Source organism: Astatotilapia calliptera, chromosome 3, assembly GCF_964374335.1.
Source record: "Astatotilapia calliptera chromosome 3, fAstCal68.1, whole genome shotgun sequence".
NCBI classification, from domain to species: domain Eukaryota; kingdom Metazoa; phylum Chordata; class Actinopteri; order Cichliformes; family Cichlidae; genus Astatotilapia; species Astatotilapia calliptera.
The window spans coordinates 57,929,933-57,949,130 of record NC_137424.1 but is presented as its reverse complement, the minus strand read 5'-3'; the positions used below and the strand labels follow the sequence as shown (position 1 = coordinate 57,949,130).

Sequence of the window (19,198 nt, the reverse complement as noted above, 5' to 3'; positions counted from 1 at the left end):
TCGCCATAAGAACAGTTTCTTCCCCTCTGCTGTTGGACACATGAACAATAACCATATGACTGTTCCCACCACTAACACATGACCCACGCTGTGTTCACTGCATCATTCCATGTTTGGCACTGATCACCACCTGCACTCATGCACATATCTTTCCACGTAGCACTTTTAATTCTTATCCCTACTTTTATTTTTCCATGTCTATTTAAGTGCTATTTATGACACTATGTTTGCACTGAAGCACCGCAGCAATTTCCTAATGTTGTAAACCTGCTCAACATTTGGCAATAAACCCCTTTCTGATTCTGATTCTGATTCTGATTCTGAAAAAAAAAACTTAGTTTGTTTTAAAGAAAAAAGACCCTACCCTTCACAGATGTCATCCTGTCTCACTGACAAATTACTTTGGAATGACTGAGCTTTGGATTGTGGCTACCCCTATAATAAATCATCACAGCAGCTGCACCATCTGTTCCTAAGCTAAGCACCAGCACTGGCTATTTTAAAAAATTCTGATGTAGCTAATCAGGCATGTTTCTCATTCATTTGTGATATTGCTTTTTATTTTCTGTGGGATTCTGTGAGATATGACTTTTTTCCCCTTTTATTCAGCTATCAGTAGTTCTAGTATTTGTCGTGTTGATTGAGAAGTGTACCTATATACTGTAAATTGTCCAAGAATCCAATATGGGATCATATCATACTATATTAGTGTCATCAGGTAGGGACAATGGTAAATGGCCTGTAAATGGCCTGTATTTATATAGCGCTTTACTAGTCCCTAAGGACCCCAAAGCGCTTTACATATCCAGTCATTCACCCATTCACGCACACATTCACACACTGGTGATGGCAAGCTACATTGTAGCCACAGCCACCCTGGGGCGCACTGACAGAGGCGAGGCAATGCAAAGCAAACGTAGTCTATGTGTTACCTGATGGGTACAATGTTGTTCCTGCTGCTGCTGCTTATAGTGCTGGAGGGCAGGGCTGTGCTGATCTGAGACTGTAGACATTAGAAAGTCCACAGGAGAAATGGTAGCTTATTGAACAAGTGTTATGAGATAATAATAAAATGCAAAGTTTGGCGACAGTGCTTGGAACCATAAGGCAACAAAAGTGAGAAATAAACTCGGCTCTGCCTGTGAATCACTCTTTGCCTCTCTTCCTCCTTCCATCTCCTCATCTCATCTATCACTCTCCACTTGCTGTCCATCTGAGAACAAGGCACAACTTGATATTGCAATAATCCAGTTATTCTCAAACTTTTTACATCATTCCCCACATGGCAGGAATCCTTCTAAACAAAACTATGACAGAAAGCCTAGCAGCCATTTTATTTAGATAATAAACTCATTCACAATTTCTGTTTTGAACAAACAGCTTTCCTTTCAAACAACTGTTTGTAACTTTTGTCACTAGACTGATTCATTAGTCTGCATCACTTCTTCAAAAAAGCAACAAGTTAAACAGAATATGAACATTGCCAAACATGGAAAAATAAAGTTCAGTCTTAGTCTTATAAAAAAGAAATCCAGAAAATTGTGAACAGAGATGAAAAATATATAATTTAGTGAGAGTCTACTGTTCACTCTTTGGCTACGTTCACACTGCAGGCGAAAGCACAACAAATCCGACTTTTCTGACCCTATGCGACCCATATCCGATCATGGCATGACAGTGTGAACGGCTGTCAGATTTTGACAGAAATGTGCAACTATCCTTTGAAGCACCGCTCCTCTCTAAAACAGCAATTAGGATAATTATTAGGCCATATGTAAATAACACGATAACTTTATAGTTTAAAGAAAAATTGGGAAACGTAATGTCCGAAGTCTTTATATTAAGAACCATCAGTCAAACAATACTGTTCGGTCTGGATCTAAACAGCGCGTTGTGTGTGACGTCTTCTTTTGCGCATGCGGGCCGCTTTGAGGGTTCACAGACTAGAACGTGTTGGTAGGGGGGGGATCGTGCTTCACTATAACGTAACGATATAAAGAGAAAAAGACAGCTATAACTCCATTAATGAAACTTTAGGTTCATTTAAGTAGTTGTATTCACGATAATTACTTTTAAACACTTGGAGCTTGTGAGGTCCGAAGTCTGTTGCAGCACGTGGATTTGCTGTGTCCATCATCTGTGGACACAAGCAAACGAAACAGAGACCTGACTTTATATATTATTTAAACAAGAACAACGAAGGCAAGAGGGACCGGGACGAGGCTTTTTGTCCTTCAAACAAAAGTAAGTAAGATCCTCCGTGTATCACGTGGGCAGCGAGCATGTCCGCTGGGTTTGATTAAAATATCTGTTATTTGATTAAAGGAAGAATATTTTGCTCATTTTGCGAGTTTTCCCTCTTTTTAGTGTGCTTCCTTAAAACAGCTACAGTTTGGATTGCATTGTAGTCGTTAGAGGAAGTGACTCGTGTCCTTTGTCTCCATGGTTTTATTTCCCAAAACCGGCTTACCTGAATAATTAATGAATTCAGCCACAGTTGTGGCTGGTTTCTAAGGTGATGTCTGCACAGTGACCAGTTTCTATGACTGACCAGGTTTACACCGACTCAGTTAATAGATTATATATACATCATCGCTTTATGTTTATAAGAAAAGAGATCCTGAGACCTGATTTAAAATAGAAGCGATCCTCAGGTGAGTGTGCTTCAGCATTAATGCTCTCAGCCAGTATCAGCTCATAGCAGTTAATATATTTGTCCAAACTTTGGAACCTATGTTTTAATGTATTACAATACATTATGCACATCTTTTCTGTGCAAATACAGTGAGACAACCGTTATAACGGTCTGTATGCCCAGATACGGGTGTGTTTTAGTTTAAGATCATGTTAGTACTTATAGTAAACTGTAGCTTTCGTTCTGTGATTTGCATTGACTCAAACACAATTTTCATTCACATTTCCTCTGCAAAGCTACAGTAATGTGTTTTCCTAGTTTTTACTGTTACTAAGCTTATTTTGTGAGAGGGGTTCATTATATGTTCAGATGATTTTTTTATAACTTAAAAACGTATATTTTGACCCAGCCTTTTGAGTTTTAGTTTATTTGGATGTTATGTTTAAGTTCTTTAGGGTAGCTAAATTCGTTTGTTTATTAGTTTCTCTTGGTGTTTTCTACCCCTGTACTTAAGTTTCCCTCTCCCTGTTTTCTTGCTGCGTGTCTTATGTTGTCAAGTTTATATTGTCTCGTCTGCCCTCATGGTTCCCAGTGGCGGAGCGGGGGTGGGGGGGCGGCTTACTGGGCTTAAGCCCGGGTTTTTTTTCAGAAGCCCGGGGTCTTTTGGAGTGTAATTTTTTCATAGTCAGATGCCTGGCTGACACTGTATAAAACAAAAACTGCGCACAATATTCGAAGCACATTGTGCACACTGTGGGAATTTACGACTGTGCACGAATCCCCCCTAATATTGGTATATATATGTATGTGTACCACCGGCAGATAGAGGAGGTGGCTGATATCCAGAAATCCTACCAGTGGCTGGACAAAGCCGGACTGAAAGACAGCACAGAGGCACTAATCATGGCAGCACAAGAACAAGCTCTGAGTATAAGATCCATAGAGGCTGGGGTCTATCACACCAGACAAGACCCCAGGTGCAGGCTGTGTAAAGATGCCCCTGAGACAATCCAGCACATAACAACAGGGTGCAAGATGCTAGCAGGCAAGGCATACATGGAACGCCATAACCAGGTGGCCGGCATAGTGTACAGGAACATCTGTGCTGAGTACAACCTGGAAGTCCCGAGGTCAAAATGGGAGATGCCCCCAAGTGTGGTGGAGAATGACCGAGCTAAGATCCTGTGGGACTTCCAGTACTGAGGCAGGTTATTGGTCGGTAGTTGGAGGGGACCGGTCCCTTCTTGGGGTCCTTGGGGATCAGGACCGTCCGACCTTCGGTTAGCCATTCCGGGTGTCTCTCGTTAACTAGCAGCTGGTTCATTTGTGCTGCCAGACGCTCGTGGAGTGCAGTCAGCTTCTTTAGCCAGTAGGCGTGAACCATGTCGGGCCCTGGTGCTGTCCAACTCTTCATACTGGAGACCCTTTCTTGGATATCTGCCACTGTGATGGTTACTGGACCCTGTTCAGGGAGGTCGCTGTGGTCTGCCCTCAGATCCTCTAGCCACTGAGCATTGCCGTTATGGGTTGCGTCCTTCTCCCATATGCTCTTCCAGTATTGCTCCGTCTCCAGCCTTGGTGGTGCTGTTCTCTTATTGTTCCCTTGCCACTGAGAGTACACCTTTGCTGGTTCTGTGGAGAACAGCTGGTTTATTCTCCTGCCTTCTATCTCTCTGGTGTACCTCCTCAAGCGGCTGGCCAAGGCTGTGAGTCGTTGCTTGGCAGTTTCCAAGGCCTCAGGTATGGACAGTTTGCTGTATTTCTTAGGCACCTTCTTTGCTGCACCTTTCTGCAACTCCGTTAGTTGGCTAACCTCCCTCCGTGCTACTTTGATCTTGCCCTCTAGCCTCCTTCTCCATGGAGGGTACTGCCCCTTGTGGCTGTTCAACTTGTAGCCAAGCATCTCACTGATCACTGTTGCCGTATTGTAGATCAGCTTGTTAGTGTCGGTAATCGTGGTTGTAGGTATCGTCCGTAGTGCTGCATTAACATCATCTAGCAGACCTTCTGTGGGTACTTCACGTAATCTTGGTAATCTTGGCTGATGATATCTCCCCCCTGACCTGGCGTCCTGACTCGTCAATCGTCACATACATATATATATATATATATATATATATATATATACACTGAACAAAAATATAAACGCAACACCTTTGTTACTGCTCCCATTCCCCATGGGATGGACGTAGAGACCTACAATATAACCATCCCTCCCAAACAGTGGTCACAAATCAGTCCAAATGTGTGGTAGTGGGCACATCTGCTATATTGAGATAATCCATCCCACCTCACAGGTGTGCCACATCAGGATGCTGATCTGACATCATGAGTAGTGCACAGGTGTACCTCAAAAAAAAAAAAAAAATAATAATAATAATAATAAAATATATAAAATATACAGAGTTGAATATGTGCAAAACAAGTGGCATTTATATACAGTGTGGAGTGCATAATGTTGAAGTTCCAGTAGTGAAGCTGAGGTGTCTATGACGTGTTCAGCAGTCTGATGGCCTGATGGAAAAAGCTGTCTCTCAGTCTGCTGGTACGGGACCGGATGCTGCAGAACCTCCTTCCTGATGGAAGCAGTCTGAACAGTTTATGGCTGGGGTGACTGGAGTCCTTGATGATCCTCCCCGCTTTCCTCAGGCAGCGCTTCCTGTAGATGTCTTGGAGGGAGGGAAGCTCACCTCCAATTATCCGTTCAGAGCACCGCACTACTCGCTGGAGAGCTTTGCAGTTGTAGGCGGTGCTGTTGCCATACCAGGTGGTGATGCATCCAGTGAGGATGCTCTCAATGGCACAGTGATAGAAGGTCCTGAGGATGCGGGGGCTCATGCCGAATCTTTTCAGTCTCCTGAGAAAGAAGAGGCGCTGCTGCGCCTTCTTCACTGTTTTGTTTGTGTGTACTGACCACGTAAGATCCTCAGCCAGATGTACTCCAAGGAACCGGAAGCTGCTCACTCTCTCCACAGCAGCGCCGTTGATGGTGATGGGGGTGTGTACTTCTCTGCACCTCCGGAAGTCCACTATCAACTCCTTTGTCTTTGCGACGTTGAGGGTGAGATGGTTGTCTTGACACCAGTGGGTCAGGGCGCTGACCTCCTCCCTGTAAGCCGTCTCATCACCATTGGTGATAAGACCCACCACTGTAGTGTCGTCCACAAACTTCACAATGATGTTGGAGCTGTTAGTGGCCATGCAGTCGTAGGTGTAGAGTGAGTACAGGAGAGGGCTCAGTACACAACCCTGTGGAGCACCAGTGTTCAGTGTGATGGGGGATGAGGTGATGCTGCCCAGTCTGACCACTTGGCGTCTGTCAGACAGGAAGCTAAGGATCCAGCTGCAGAGGGAGCTGCTCAGTCCTAGATCCTGCAGTTTCCTGTCCAGCTTCGAGGGAACGATGGTATTGAATGCTGAGCTGTAATCTACAAACAGCATCCTCACATACGTGTCTCTCTTCTCCAGGTGTGACAGGGCAGTGTGTAGTGTCAGGGCTATGGCATCATCAGTGGACCTGTTGTGGCGGTATGCAAACTGTAGAGGGTCCAGTGAGTCGGGTAGTGCAGAGCAGATGAAGTCCCTGACCAGCTTCTCGAAGCATTTGCTTACGATGGGGGTCAGGGCTACAGGTCGCCAGTCGTTCAATGAGGAGATGGTGGAGGATTTGGGTACAGGGACGATGGTGGCCATTTTGAAGCAGGCTGGGACTACAGACAGAGAGAGGGAAAGGTTGAAGATGTGCGTGAACACTCCAGCCAGCTGAGCCGCGCATGACCTGAGGACGCGGCCGGGAATCCCGTCCGGACCAGTAGCTTTGCGTGCGTTCACCTTCCTGAAGCACTTCCGCACATCCTCCTCAGACACAGTGTGCGCACTGACGTCATCCGCGGTGCACACACTGTCCGGTCTCATGGTGTTCGCTGTGTCGAATCTAGCGTAGAATACGTTTAGATCCTCACACAGAGAAGCCGTGGTCTGCGGTGTGCTGGTTTTCCCTCTAAAGTCTGTGATCGTGTTTAGTCCCTGCCACATACTCCCAGGGTTGTCAAACTGTTGCTCCACCCTGTCCCTGTACTCACGTTTGGCTGCTTTGATCGTCTTCCGGTCTTACATACAAAGCTGTATGTAACGTTTCTCGCGATTAGTATCATGGTTGCTAGGCAACCTGAACAGTGCGACGAAGGCTAGACCGTCCCATTTCACAAGCCTCTCACTTCCGCACTTCTCGTACTTATAGTACGCACCGTACGTAGTACGCGTAGTGCGCGTACTTCAAGCGTGCGGTCTCTGAATTGGGACACAGCCTTTGTGTCGTTATGTCAGACTTGTGTCCGCTGTTTCCCCATGTGTTTCCACTTCCCCTAATCATCCTTGTGTGTATTTAGACTGTGTGTTCATTCTTTGTCAGGTCATCTATTGTTCACGTCATGTTTTCCACGCCATGTTTCCAAGTTTCATGTCTAGGTTTTTCTTCTTGTTTGTTTAGTTCTCCCAGTTTAGGTTAATGTCAGTTTTGCTTCAGTTTGCCTTGCCCTTTGTTTGTACCTTATTTTACCAGCCTCATTAAACGGCTTGGTTTTTGTTAACATTCAAATTTTTTTCTCTCTTCCTTGGAGTCTGCATTTTGGGTCCTTTTTGTCAATCCACAAAGTCTGCTACTGCCAGACTGAGCTGGCGATCAGGATAAACCGTCACATGAAGCTGGTTAACAAGTTCAAACATTAATTTGGGTTTCCCCTACGCCAGGGCTGGGAAACTCCAGCCCTCAAGGGCCGGTGTCTTGCAGATTTAGATATCACCCTCTTCATTAACAGGTTTCTGGAGAACTTCAAGACATATTGAAGAGATAATTTAGCAATTTAAATAAGATGTGTTGGATCAAGGTCACATCTAAAACCTACAGGACACCAGCCCTTGAGGCCTGGAATTCCCCATGCCGGCCCTACACGTTCACAAGAACAGGGTGGTCTTGGCAGCATCAATGTAAAAGAGCCGTTTCATGGGTCATATGACTCTTCCACTGCGCAAAGTGATCCCTATGAGTGTAACATTTTATTAGAGACATTACATGATGATGATAAAATTCTGATCAGAACTTTGTAAATACCTTAAAAACCAACACTGTTGGTGCAGAAAATCATTAATATGATGATTTAATGCACATGATGGGAAAACAAACATTTTAATTAAAATTGTATAACCAAGCTTGCTCTCAGTGCTGCTGTTTATGTCTAAGGTGATAGATGCCCATCAGAGCTCTGGAAATATAAACTGGATCCTTTGAAACTTGAAGCTTACAATTCAAAAGCCTAAAAAAAAAAAAACATCAGTTTGACATAGATTAGATTCAGATTAGATTAGATACTTATAACAAAATCTGTACTTCATTTAGTGGCTTTAAGGACGGCTAAACAAAACATATAAAACGTATTGCCACATCAGATAATCTATATCACACTTATACATGCTGTAAAATAGAGAATCAGTGAAAACATTGTTGACAATTTTTGAAGACCCGGTATTTTGATATAACTTGCTCCAGACAGTTAAAGCTTTTATTCTCTCAGCTGCAGACATGGTGCAGTTTAAGGGTTTAACAGTAAAGACTGAAGTGATGGCAGGATCCTGTAACCTATGTATAGAGGCCTATACAACAAAGCTGGATTTTGACTTATGCAGGTACCTTCAGGAATAACCTTGGATTTCTGTACTGTGAAGGTGATTCACTTCTTACTTTTTACTATTTTCTGGAGAACTGATTGTTCAGTAGGTGGTGATTTAGTACCTGTTAGTCTCTAATCTGAAACTTGACCTGCTTTGGATGATACACAGCAAGTGAGCTGGGTCGCAGGGTTAACCCAGGGTTCATCCTGAAGTCCTGGATAAGCTAAACTCCTGCTTCATACTACAGGCCACTGGTTATGTTGAACCCCTTATTTCAATACAAACATGATAGTTTCTCAGTGAACTTGGACTTATAATGTCTCATAATGACTCAAAACCTAATGAGGAAGGATTGTGTTATTAAATTAGTATTTCAAGGATGCATTTTTCTGCAGCAGGTGCATGTTCAGATATGTCTGAGGAGAAGAAGAGGAAGCTTTCAACAACAGCTTCTGAACCTTGTGAGCCATCAGCCAGGTATTACTCAACTATTCATAAATCATCACATGTAGCCACGTTTCCAAAGCAGAGGGAAAGAGTGTAAAATGTAAATAAATGCAAAATCAAATGATTTGCAAGACATTCTTCAGAAGTAAAGTTGGGGTTCGGGACTTCAAAGATTGTGCCGGGGAATTTAAAGAATAATGTTTTCCAACACTTAGTGTCATCAGTCTCTTAGAGAAAGACGATGTATTACAGCAGTAAACACACCCCTGTTTCAGCTTATTGAAATGCGCTGCTGGCATTCAATTTAAAAACTAGCCTACTTTGTTCAATAAATAAATACATTTTCCTAGTTTCAATGTTTGATGTGTCGTCTTTGTGCTATTTCCAATTATTCCAATGTATGTCACTGGATTCTGTTTATATTTACATTTTATATGTTGTGTTATCAATTTAATAAACAGGGTTGTAAAATGTTTAAACACGTTTAATGGAAATCCTGATGTTTTACTTGTTTAGGGTGTCGTTTACTGTATGTGTGATGTGTATACTTTGTGTTTTGCTGACGGCATATTTGATTTGTGAAAAAAGTTTTTTTTAGTGCAGTTGAGTGGTCTCAGGATTTCCCCTGCAGTTTTTGCATTAAATGTGTAATTTTTTTGTGTAGGTGACTTCTCTCGACATCAATAAAGTGTTAAATAAACTTTCGTCTTAGTTCACAGAAAAGTGTTGCCGGGTCCACGGGTCCCAGATGTGTCTCCATTAAGAGTGATCGATCCAGGATTGAACCTCTCGTCTTTAGAGATGAGGAATCAAAATGGAAACAGTAAACTTTGTTCTTACTAATATAAAATATCTTACTGACCTCTTTCTGTTACAATAAACCACAGTGTATAGATAAAAAAGTGCATTTCCACTAAAAGTTTCAATAGTTGAGCAATGCGTTGACTGCTCAGTGAATGCTTATAAAGTTTTTACACTAAATATATATATCTTTATAGTTTACAGAGTGCAACGGAGTTCACATCTGAAAGTTCCGTTTCTGTGCAGAGCGATGAATCCACTCACCAGCAGCTCAGGTAATTCTCATTTCTGCTAAATCTTCTCTCAGTTTCTTAAAAATACTGAAGGGTAGGATTAGAAGTGATTGAGTTGTTTTTTTGTAACTCTAAGGAATATTGGAGTATTTTTAATTTTTTTTTACCAGGATATCTCTTTCAGTGTTCATATTAATGCAAAAATTTCTAGTTTCTTTGTGACAAGTCAGTCAAAGATCCTTTTTTCAGACTGCATGTGTGCATCTCCCTCTTTGGCTGGGACCTGCTCCCACAGTAGAGATGTCACTGACGGCATTTTTGGCCATTTCGCTGAATGTCTTGACATACTGATGTGAAAACTCACATGCTTTAATAATCTTTTCAATGCCATGTTGATTTCCCTCAGAAGCTTTTTTCTGAATTTTTGTCCCCAATGTCAATAGTGTAGAGTCACTTAGTGTAGCAAAGTTGTACATGAGCTTCAGGTTTATCAGAAAGGTTTCAAAAGATTTATCTCTTAGATGTTTTATTATATTTAGGAGGACAATGGGCATCTAACTTCGAGATAACTTTATCAAACTTCCCTTCATCCTAATCTGGTTTGCTGCATATGAATGTGTTGAACACTTCAATAATCTGAGGCCCTGCTATTGTGAGCAATAACATTACCTTTCTTACATCCGGCTTGGTTTCAGATATACAGCTTGAAGGTGTGCCTTACTGTTGACATTTTCCATCAGCTTCAAACATATCGTTTTCTACAATGCACTTAAGCTTGGAATTTTGCTCCTGGCACTGTTTGTCTCTGTACTTCTGCAGAATGAGTCATTTAAGCCTCTGCAACATACAGTGGGGCAAAAAAGTATTTAGTCAGCCACCGATTGTGCAAGTTCCCCCACTTAAAATGATGACAGAGGTCAGTAATTTGCACCAGAGGTACACTTCAACTGTGAGAGACAGAATGTGAAAAAAAAATCCATGAATTCACATGGTAGGATTTGTAAAGAATTTATTCGTAAATTAGGGTGGAAAATAAGTATTGCCATATAATTACTGAATATAAATGAAGGCTTTGTATTGCTTTTCCTACAGTTATCCCAGTGTGGATCCAAACAGCTGTCTAATGTGTAAGAAGGTTTTGAGGGATCCAGTCCACTTCAAGTGTGGACACTGGTTATGCAAACAGTGTGTGAGCTCAAACTGGGATCAATCTGGCTCACATGCAGAAAATCTCTGCCTGGATTGTGTTGAGAAATGCAGACTTAAGAATGTTGAAAGCACAGGTAAGCTTCCACAGGTAAATGCTACTGTCACTGGGATCTTTGATATGTGTGCACCATTTATCCTTGGAAATAAAAGTGATTGCAGCGATCTTACACCAACAGAACTCGCAACAGAAAAGCCGATCAGCTGATCATTAAGCAGTTTCACGATTGAAGTAGCAGCAGGAGAGGGAGAGAGAGAGAATATATCGGTTGTTAAGCTTAACGCGGGAATGCTTTACAAACATTCAGAGATTAACTTACACACTTGTTTTACTTCTCTCTGGGATAACTTTCTCAGAGATGAAATGCCGGTTTGGTAGCGAGGCTACAAATACACACAGCCGCTCTATCACGTGATGCATACTGCTCTGACGTGCTGCGGTTATGAGTCGAGTTACGCCGTGTCGCAAGTTTTGTGAGGTGCTTTTTTGATATTTAATGGATCGGATTACACTTTTTTATTTCTCGCCGATATCCGATCCAGTAATTTAGGTCAGTATCGGACCGATACCGATACGTAATATCGGATCTGTCCATCTCTAGTTTAAACTGGTTACCAGTACGTTGTAGAATCGAAATCAAGATTTTGTTGTTTGTTTTTAAATCTCTGAATGGATTAGCTCCATCTTATCTCTTGGACCTTTTAACTAATACTTTTAACTTTTTAACTTTAAATAATACTCCAAGCAGAGTTCTTAAGTCGGCAGATAAGTTGCTTCTCAATATCCCCAGAAACAGACTGAAACGATTCTAAGATGGCATTAGTCTCCAGAAAGGCCTTGAGCTGAATAAAGGCAATTTTTTTCTAAAATTTTAGACAGAAAAGAAAGTTTAGAGATTGGTCTAAAATTTGAAATAACAGTTGCATCAAGGTTAGTCTTTTTTAAGAAGTGGGTGGACAATAGTATGTTTAAGATCAAGTGGAACTCCTCCCGTAAAAAGAGAGGTGTTGATAACAGTTAAAACATGAGGGCCAATAGTGTCAAAGACTTCTTTAAAAAACTAGAGGAGATAGTGTCAAGGTGACACATAGAGTCCTTAAGACGGGAGACTAGTTCAGCCAGAGAGTTCAGGGAAATCGGCTCGTAGTGATCAAACACAACTGAGGAAAACAAGGGAACAGAGGGATCATAGGGCGGAGGAATGAAATAAGACCTAATAGTATCCACCTTATCAACAAAAAAACGTAAAAAGTTTTCACAGGTACCAAGGGACCCTAGTAATTGAGAGGTGGATGGGGGTTGATAACAGAGTGATTAGTATTGAATAAGATACAAGGGCTGTAGCTGTGTTTGCTGATAATATCCGATAGGTACAATTGGATAGGTAGTTTTTGCTTTACGCACAGCATCTTGATAAAGAGACAGAGCATCTCTTAACATATTGAAGGAAATCGGAAGTTTGTCTTTTTCCATTTTCTTTCGGTCTTTCTACAGGTCCTTCTAATGGCCCGGGTGTCCTTGTTTAGCCAGGGATCAGTTTTAGGTCTAGAGCGTTTAGTTTTTCTAAAAGGAGCAGCCATATCTAGGACGTTTGTACAGGTGACATTAAACATGGTAAGCAAATGATCAACATTTTGCTTAACGGAGAAATTGTCCATGATAGGGAGACCAGAATTCTGATAACCAGCAGAGAATTGCTCCGCAGTAACTGGTGTAATGATGCGGTATTGGCGGACAGGAAGAGGAGGCTTAACTAAGAAGTATGGGACAGAAATTTTGAATAAAACAGGCATATGATCCGAAAGGTTAAGGTTACAAATTTGAATATCCTATAGCTGCAGACCGCAGAATAAAACTAGGTCCAAGGTTTGTCCGCGCTCATGGGTGGGAGTCTTAACTGATTGGAATGAGATTAAAGGAATTAATAAGATCCAAAAGTTGTTTTTGGTGACAAAAAAACACGAATATTAAAATCACCAAGGATTAAAATGCTGTCAATGTCCAGAATGCAAAGCATAAGTAGTTACAGGAAGGTGTTTAGCTCACACTTGGAAAATACACCTGGTAGTTAGGTTGAATCGAAGCTGGATCACTTTTCACACTTTAAACAAACTGCACCAATCTGGACTTTGGAACCGAAGCAAGACCTTCTCCTCAAGTGTGATTATCATACTTGTTGTTCACACCCGCACAAACAAACTTTACCAAAGGGGAAAATGAGCAGAGTTGTACTTATATGAACTAAACAACATAGGTGTGAAAACACTTTAAGACTCCAGTTTTCATCTAAATTTAGGATGCCAAAGGTAGATGCCAAATTTTAACAATTTTGCCCAACGCAGCTTTTATTTATTAAACAAAATGTAATAAATTCCTGTTTACAAATCTGAAAACATTGCTCTGTTTGATTCCAGGGAACATCCTCCCTGTCAAAGTAAAGGAAAATTTGAAAAAGGCAGTGAAAAAGAAATTTGCTCTGACATTTGAAGGTAATGGTGACCAAGAAAATCTACTCCAGAACATCTACACAATGTTGTTCATCACCACTGGAGAGAGTGGAAGACTAAATGAAGAGCATCAATTCAAAAGTAAATGGAAAACGCAATCATCCAATGACTGTTCAGTGAACCTCAGTCACATATTCAAATCGTTTTCTGTCCAAACCAAACCCCACAGAACAGTTGTGACGAAGGGCGTTGCAGGCATTGGGAAGTCTCTGGCTGTGCAGAAATTCATTCTTGACTGGGCCGAAGAGAAGCAAAACCAAGATCTTGACTTTGTTTTCAGTCTTGCTTTCAGAGAGCTGAATTTGATTTCAGGTGAAAAAAGCCTACATGAGCTCCTAACTTTATTTCACCCCACACTGTCAGAACTCAAAGATTCAGTGGACTATACCAAAACCAAGATTGTTCTGATCCTGGACGGTCTGGATGAAAGCAGGTTTCATCTGGACTTTGAAGGCATTAAGACTATAACATCTGTCAAGGAAGCAGCACCTGTGAGGGATCTCCTAGCAAACATCATCCAGGGTAACCTTCTTCCTGATGCAAACCTCTGGATTACTTCCCGTCCAGCAGCAGCCAATCAGATCCCTGCAGAACATGTTGACATGGTGACAGAGATAAGAGGTTTCAATGATCCTCAAAAAGCTGAATACTTCAGGAGGAGATTTAGTCATGATCCTGGTCTTGCTGAAAGGATCATTAAACATATTCAGTCTTCACAGAGTCTCGACATCATGTGTCAGATCCCGATCTTCTGCTGGATTTCTGCAGTGTTATTCCAGGAAGTCTTTGGAGGAGATGTTGAAACTGCAATTCCTCAAACTCTTACAGAGATGATGTCACACTTCCTGTTTGCACAAACAAAGCGTAGAAGCAGAAAATATGACAAGAAGGTTGAGACAAAAAAAGAAAAGCTTCTGAAGACACACAAAGAATTTCTTCTGAAACTCGGCAAGCTTGCATTTGAGCAGCTGCTGAAGAACAACCTCATCTTCTATGAGGAAGACCTGGAAGACTTTGGCATTGACATTAAAGAAGCATCCATCTACTCTGGATTTTGCACCACAGTCCATTTGGAAGAACAACTCTTTTCCAACAAAAGGGTCTTTTGCTTTGTGCATCTGACCGTACAGGAGTTCTTTGCAGCTCTCTTTGTCTATGACTGTTTTATTAACAATAATACTACAGAACTTAAAAACTTCCTCATTTTGGAGGACAAAGACCATACGTTACTTGATCTTGTAAAGGTGACAGTTGACAAAGTGCTGGAGAAGAAGAAAAATGGCCACCTGGACTTCTTCCTGAGATTCCTTCTTGGCCTCCTAGTTGAACCCAACCGGAGAGTCCTTCATGGTCTGCTGCCTTCACCAGATCAAAGCCAAGATACTGACAAGAAAATCTTGACTTACCTCAAGTCTATCAGAAGGAAGAACCTCTCTCCAGACAGCTGCATCAACCTTTTCCAGACTATGATCGAGATGAGAGATCACAAAGTCAAAGATGAGATTCAGGAATATCTCGCACTGTCAGATCGTTCAAAAACAGAGTTGACTCCCCTGCACTGCTCTGCACTGGCCTACATGCTACAGGTATCAAAGAATGATCTGGAGGTCTTGGACTTAAAGAGTTACAACACATCAGATGAGGGCAGACGGAGGCTGATACCGGCTGTGAGGAAGAGTAGAAAAGCTATGTAAGTTTGCAGCAATAATTTGCTTTCATGTTGAATAACAACATGTTAAATATACTTTTCTGTCAATCAGATTGTGTAAGGTCAGGGTTTGCTGGAAAGGAACTGTTCTTGATCAAGCTGATCAAGTGTCATCCTTAAACCTTTGTCATGGCATGGATTTAATTTATGACCACAGCAACCACTTCCCTGATGACTTTATGGTCTTAATTGTTACTTTTTTTTTATCCCAAGTTGAATAAAACAAGATAGGATTATTTGATAAAATAATAAAACATTCTGCTCAAAGAAGGCCAAGATCATCTAGCTAAATCAGCTGACATTATCTACTCAATACTTTACAACAAAAAGATGAGAATGGCCAAAATGTAAAAATAAAGGTTTCAAAACTTCTGTCTCATAACACTTTTTAAAACCTTTAATTTTTTCTTTATTTGTCTACAGAATGAAACAGCTTTGTTCTCTTTATACTAACACTTAAACACCCACCCACAGGTTAGCAGATTGCAAAGTGACCTCGGTGTCAGCTGAGCATTTGGCTTTTGCTCTCAAGTTCTACTGCTCATCCCTGAGAGATCTAGACCTCAGTGACAATGACCTGAAAGATTCAGGGTTGAAGTTACTCTGTGATGGACTATCAAGTCAGTGCTGCAGGCTGGAGATACTCAGGTAGTAACACATAAAGTACACCAAAAGACACTAGTAATGGACCTCCTTTAGCCAGATTTAAGCTGAAAAGAAAACTGCTAGAAATGTGACTCTGTATAATAAAAATGATAGTTCTTGCTCTGATTTCAGTGAGGTCTTTGTCAATAATAAGTCAGATAGTATACTTAGATTGACAAAGCATTTTCTTTAACACTGTACACTTCTGACACTCAGGAGTCACCATCTTGGTTTGATACCAGAGTGGCAACCCACCAGTGGAAAAAGAAAGGAACATCTGAACTAGCCCATTAACATTGGCATATTACCTTTTCACATAGTGATGTTACATGGTTTGGTTGACGGGGGTTGTTTGGTATTATTATGTGTGGTCAGAAGGTCAATAATAAGTTAACAATCATAGTCAGCTGTTGCAATCATCAGTTTAGGCACATAACTTGCTTTGTTTGGTAAGCAAGAACAAAATGTACTACTGGAATTATTTCAACTGAAAAAGTGTCTGTTTTATCAGGTTATCCGGTTGTCTGGTCACAGCGACAGGCTGTGCATATCTGGCTTCAGCTCTACAGCTCAACCCGTTTCATCTGATAGAGTTGGATCTGAGCTACAACCACCCAGGAGACTCTGGAGAGAAGCAGCTGTCTAAGCTGAAGAATGATCCTCGATACAAGCTGAGCAAACTCAGGTAATGGAATTTTTTAAAGTAATTTTTTAAAACTTCATTAAGAAACATAATTAAATCTGAGATACTTTTCTCCACAGTGTTGAACACGGTGGAAGTCACAGAATGAAACCAAGCTTCAAGAAATGTAAGCACTTCAGTTATTTTTGGTGGCAATAAGTAACAAATCAATGAAATTATGATCTAGTAACAGATCATTGTTCAAAGTGGCATGGCTTCTTTTTGTTGTTGCAATGAAGTGTTTTCTTATTTCCAGATGCCTGTGAACTCACTCTGGACTCCAACACAGCACACACAAACCTGCTTTTCTCTGATGGGAATAGAAAGGTGACCTGGATGGAAGTTGACCATCCACATCCTGATTCCAAAAAACAGCAGGTGCTGTGTGAGCAGAGCCTCAATGGGCGCTGCTACTGGGAGGTGGAAGTGTTTGGCTTTCTATGCGTTGGGATTACAATCAGAAGAAGAGGCACAGAAGGAAAGAAAAATGAGTTTAAGATGGGATACGATAACAAATCCTGGTGTCTGGTTTTCTCTGATGATGGTTTTTACATTCTGCACCGTAACAAGAAAGTAGACGTGCCTTCAGCTGGATGGCGCTCCAGTCGGGTGGGTGTGTATGTGGATTGTTCAGCTGGCACGCTGTCCTTCTACAGGGTTTCTAATGACAGCTGCATCCTCCTTCATAGCTACAAAACAGCCTTTAACGAACCCCTTTATCCTGCTGTTGAGCTTCACTCTCAGTCGTCTGCTTCATTTTGTCAGCTAACCTAAGTTTCACCTGCAAGTTCTGTCCATCAGTTCCACACATTAAACTGCTTTTACGAGTATCCCATTGTTTTTCCATGTTGTCCTAATGAAGTTCTAGGTCATGTTTCACCTATTGTAGCTACATGGTATTCTTTATTTACTCTATCTTTTTCTAATATTTTTTTAATGATCTGAAACAGTTAAGTGTGACAAATATCCCCCACAAAAATGTTGCTTGTCAGAAACAATGTCAGCATTTTAAGTGGGCAGTTCTGTTTCATGTATTTTTTGTAGAACTTATTTGTATTTACTTCAAACTCAAAATCAGGTCTAAACCTCTGAACTCCTAATCTGTAACTTTGAATTCGCAATTTACTCACTTTGATAATTGAACATAGTGCCAAGAAAAATACATTCAATGTAAATGAGCCTGATTTCACAATTACAAAGTAGGAGATTACATTTTAAAAAACTGACTAACAGTGCATAAATTTATGAGTACAACCATCTACAGCTGGTTTAAGTAAAGAGCAAGAAGATCTACAGAGGACAACACAACCAGTAGACCCAGAACATGCACACTTTAAACAGAACGTTTCTAACCAGATGGTGGAGCCGAACTCAGGACTGCTGTGAGGCTTGCTACTACACCACCATGCTGCCCACATTCGGCATGCAGAATGTAGATGTTGGTGGCTGTATTAATGTTCTTTTGTCTTCTTTTATTTAGAATTTACCTTTCTCTGTTTTAAATCAAATGTGTGTGGCAACTCTGAGCATCTTTTACAGCCTTTTCACTACAAATCAGGTGTGTGTGAGAGAGAGGCTGTTTCAAAGGCGTTTAGTTTCTGTCCTTTATTTTTACTTAGCTTGAAGCTTGTGTGGAACAAATACTGTGTAAGTTAACAGAAGTCTAAGTATCACAGGTCTGCAATTTTATTAAATGAATGTTAGGTCCTGGTTGGCATGTTATGGTCTGACAGTGAAAAATAATCAGAATTCAAATGTGAGGTGAGACTATTAGATGTGATTCAACATGTACAAACCGGTGTCCTGTTTTAGATCACAAATGGCTGCTTATTGAAAAATAAAATGTTTTTTTAAATTTGCAGTGTAAAGCAGAAGTTTCTAATAGTTTTGTCTTACTGATGCTCATTAAGGAATAACTTCAGACGCTGTTAAAAAAAACTAGTTTCTCCTATTACCGACACACAGAGGTCTGAGGGATCTTCCAGGAATTATGCCGCTAATTTCCAGAGGCCTGATTGGGCATTATCTCTTATGTTGAACATAACCTGGTCCACAGCTGGGCTGTTGTGGAGCACAGAACAGGTGCTACAAAGCACACCTGTCACAACAAAGCCCAAGTCACTTCATCAAACAAGCTTTTTCTTTTCACAGTTCAGCATGCATGCAGTCTACTTGCTTATACATGCCATCTATACAGGAAATGCACCATTTGAAAGAAACACAAACATCACCTGTCATTTTAATCTGAGAACATAAAAAACCTCCTTCATTAATCCAACCATATTATTATTGGCTCATGTTTCCTATAGGTCACTAACCGTGTTAATGAGGGGGTGACTTGGCCTGAGAGTAAAGGGTGGGGCAGTCTGCCTCACAGCTGCTCTCAGCAACACCAACCCACCCAGAGAAAGGGGGGGGCTCTTTATCTGTTCAGCACAATAAAAGCCTTTTACATCAAAGGAAACAGAACAGAAGTTAGAGATCAGATCCCATGATATCATTCACCAAACTCCAACCAAACCTCCAGAGAAAAAACAAACAAAAACAATTTAGTCCTACATAAAGGCTAATGTGGGACCTACCTGACACTGGGACACTTCAATACAAGACAGGTAAACTAAGATCATCAGAGTAATGAGTCACATCGCAAACTAATCAGCTGCTTT

At 41.2% G+C, this 19,198-nt stretch overlaps 1 protein-coding gene across 2 annotated transcripts; it reads left to right on the top strand.

Annotated features, from left to right (window-relative positions):
• Window positions 1-444: 444 nt before the first annotated feature.
• Window positions 445-18,387, top strand: LOC113017259 (NLR family CARD domain-containing protein 3-like). Of its 2 annotated transcripts, XM_080298634.1 has the most exons (10): window positions 445-2,244; window positions 8,698-8,779; window positions 9,462-9,572; window positions 9,748-9,825; window positions 10,876-11,066; window positions 13,405-15,187; window positions 15,680-15,853; window positions 16,362-16,535; window positions 16,613-16,659; window positions 16,789-18,387. In XM_080298634.1, exons 2-10 carry the CDS (start codon window positions 8,715-8,717, stop codon window positions 17,304-17,306), a joined length of 3,141 nt encoding a protein of 1,046 aa, XP_080154760.1. In that variant the 5' UTR covers window positions 445-2,244; window positions 8,698-8,714; the 3' UTR covers window positions 17,307-18,387. The 2 variants fall into 2 exon arrangements, with proteins under 2 accessions (XP_080154760.1, XP_080154759.1); XM_080298633.1 differs by lacking the exon at window positions 445-2,244 and having other exon boundaries at window positions 6,894-8,779.
• Window positions 18,388-19,198: the final 811 nt, after the last annotated feature.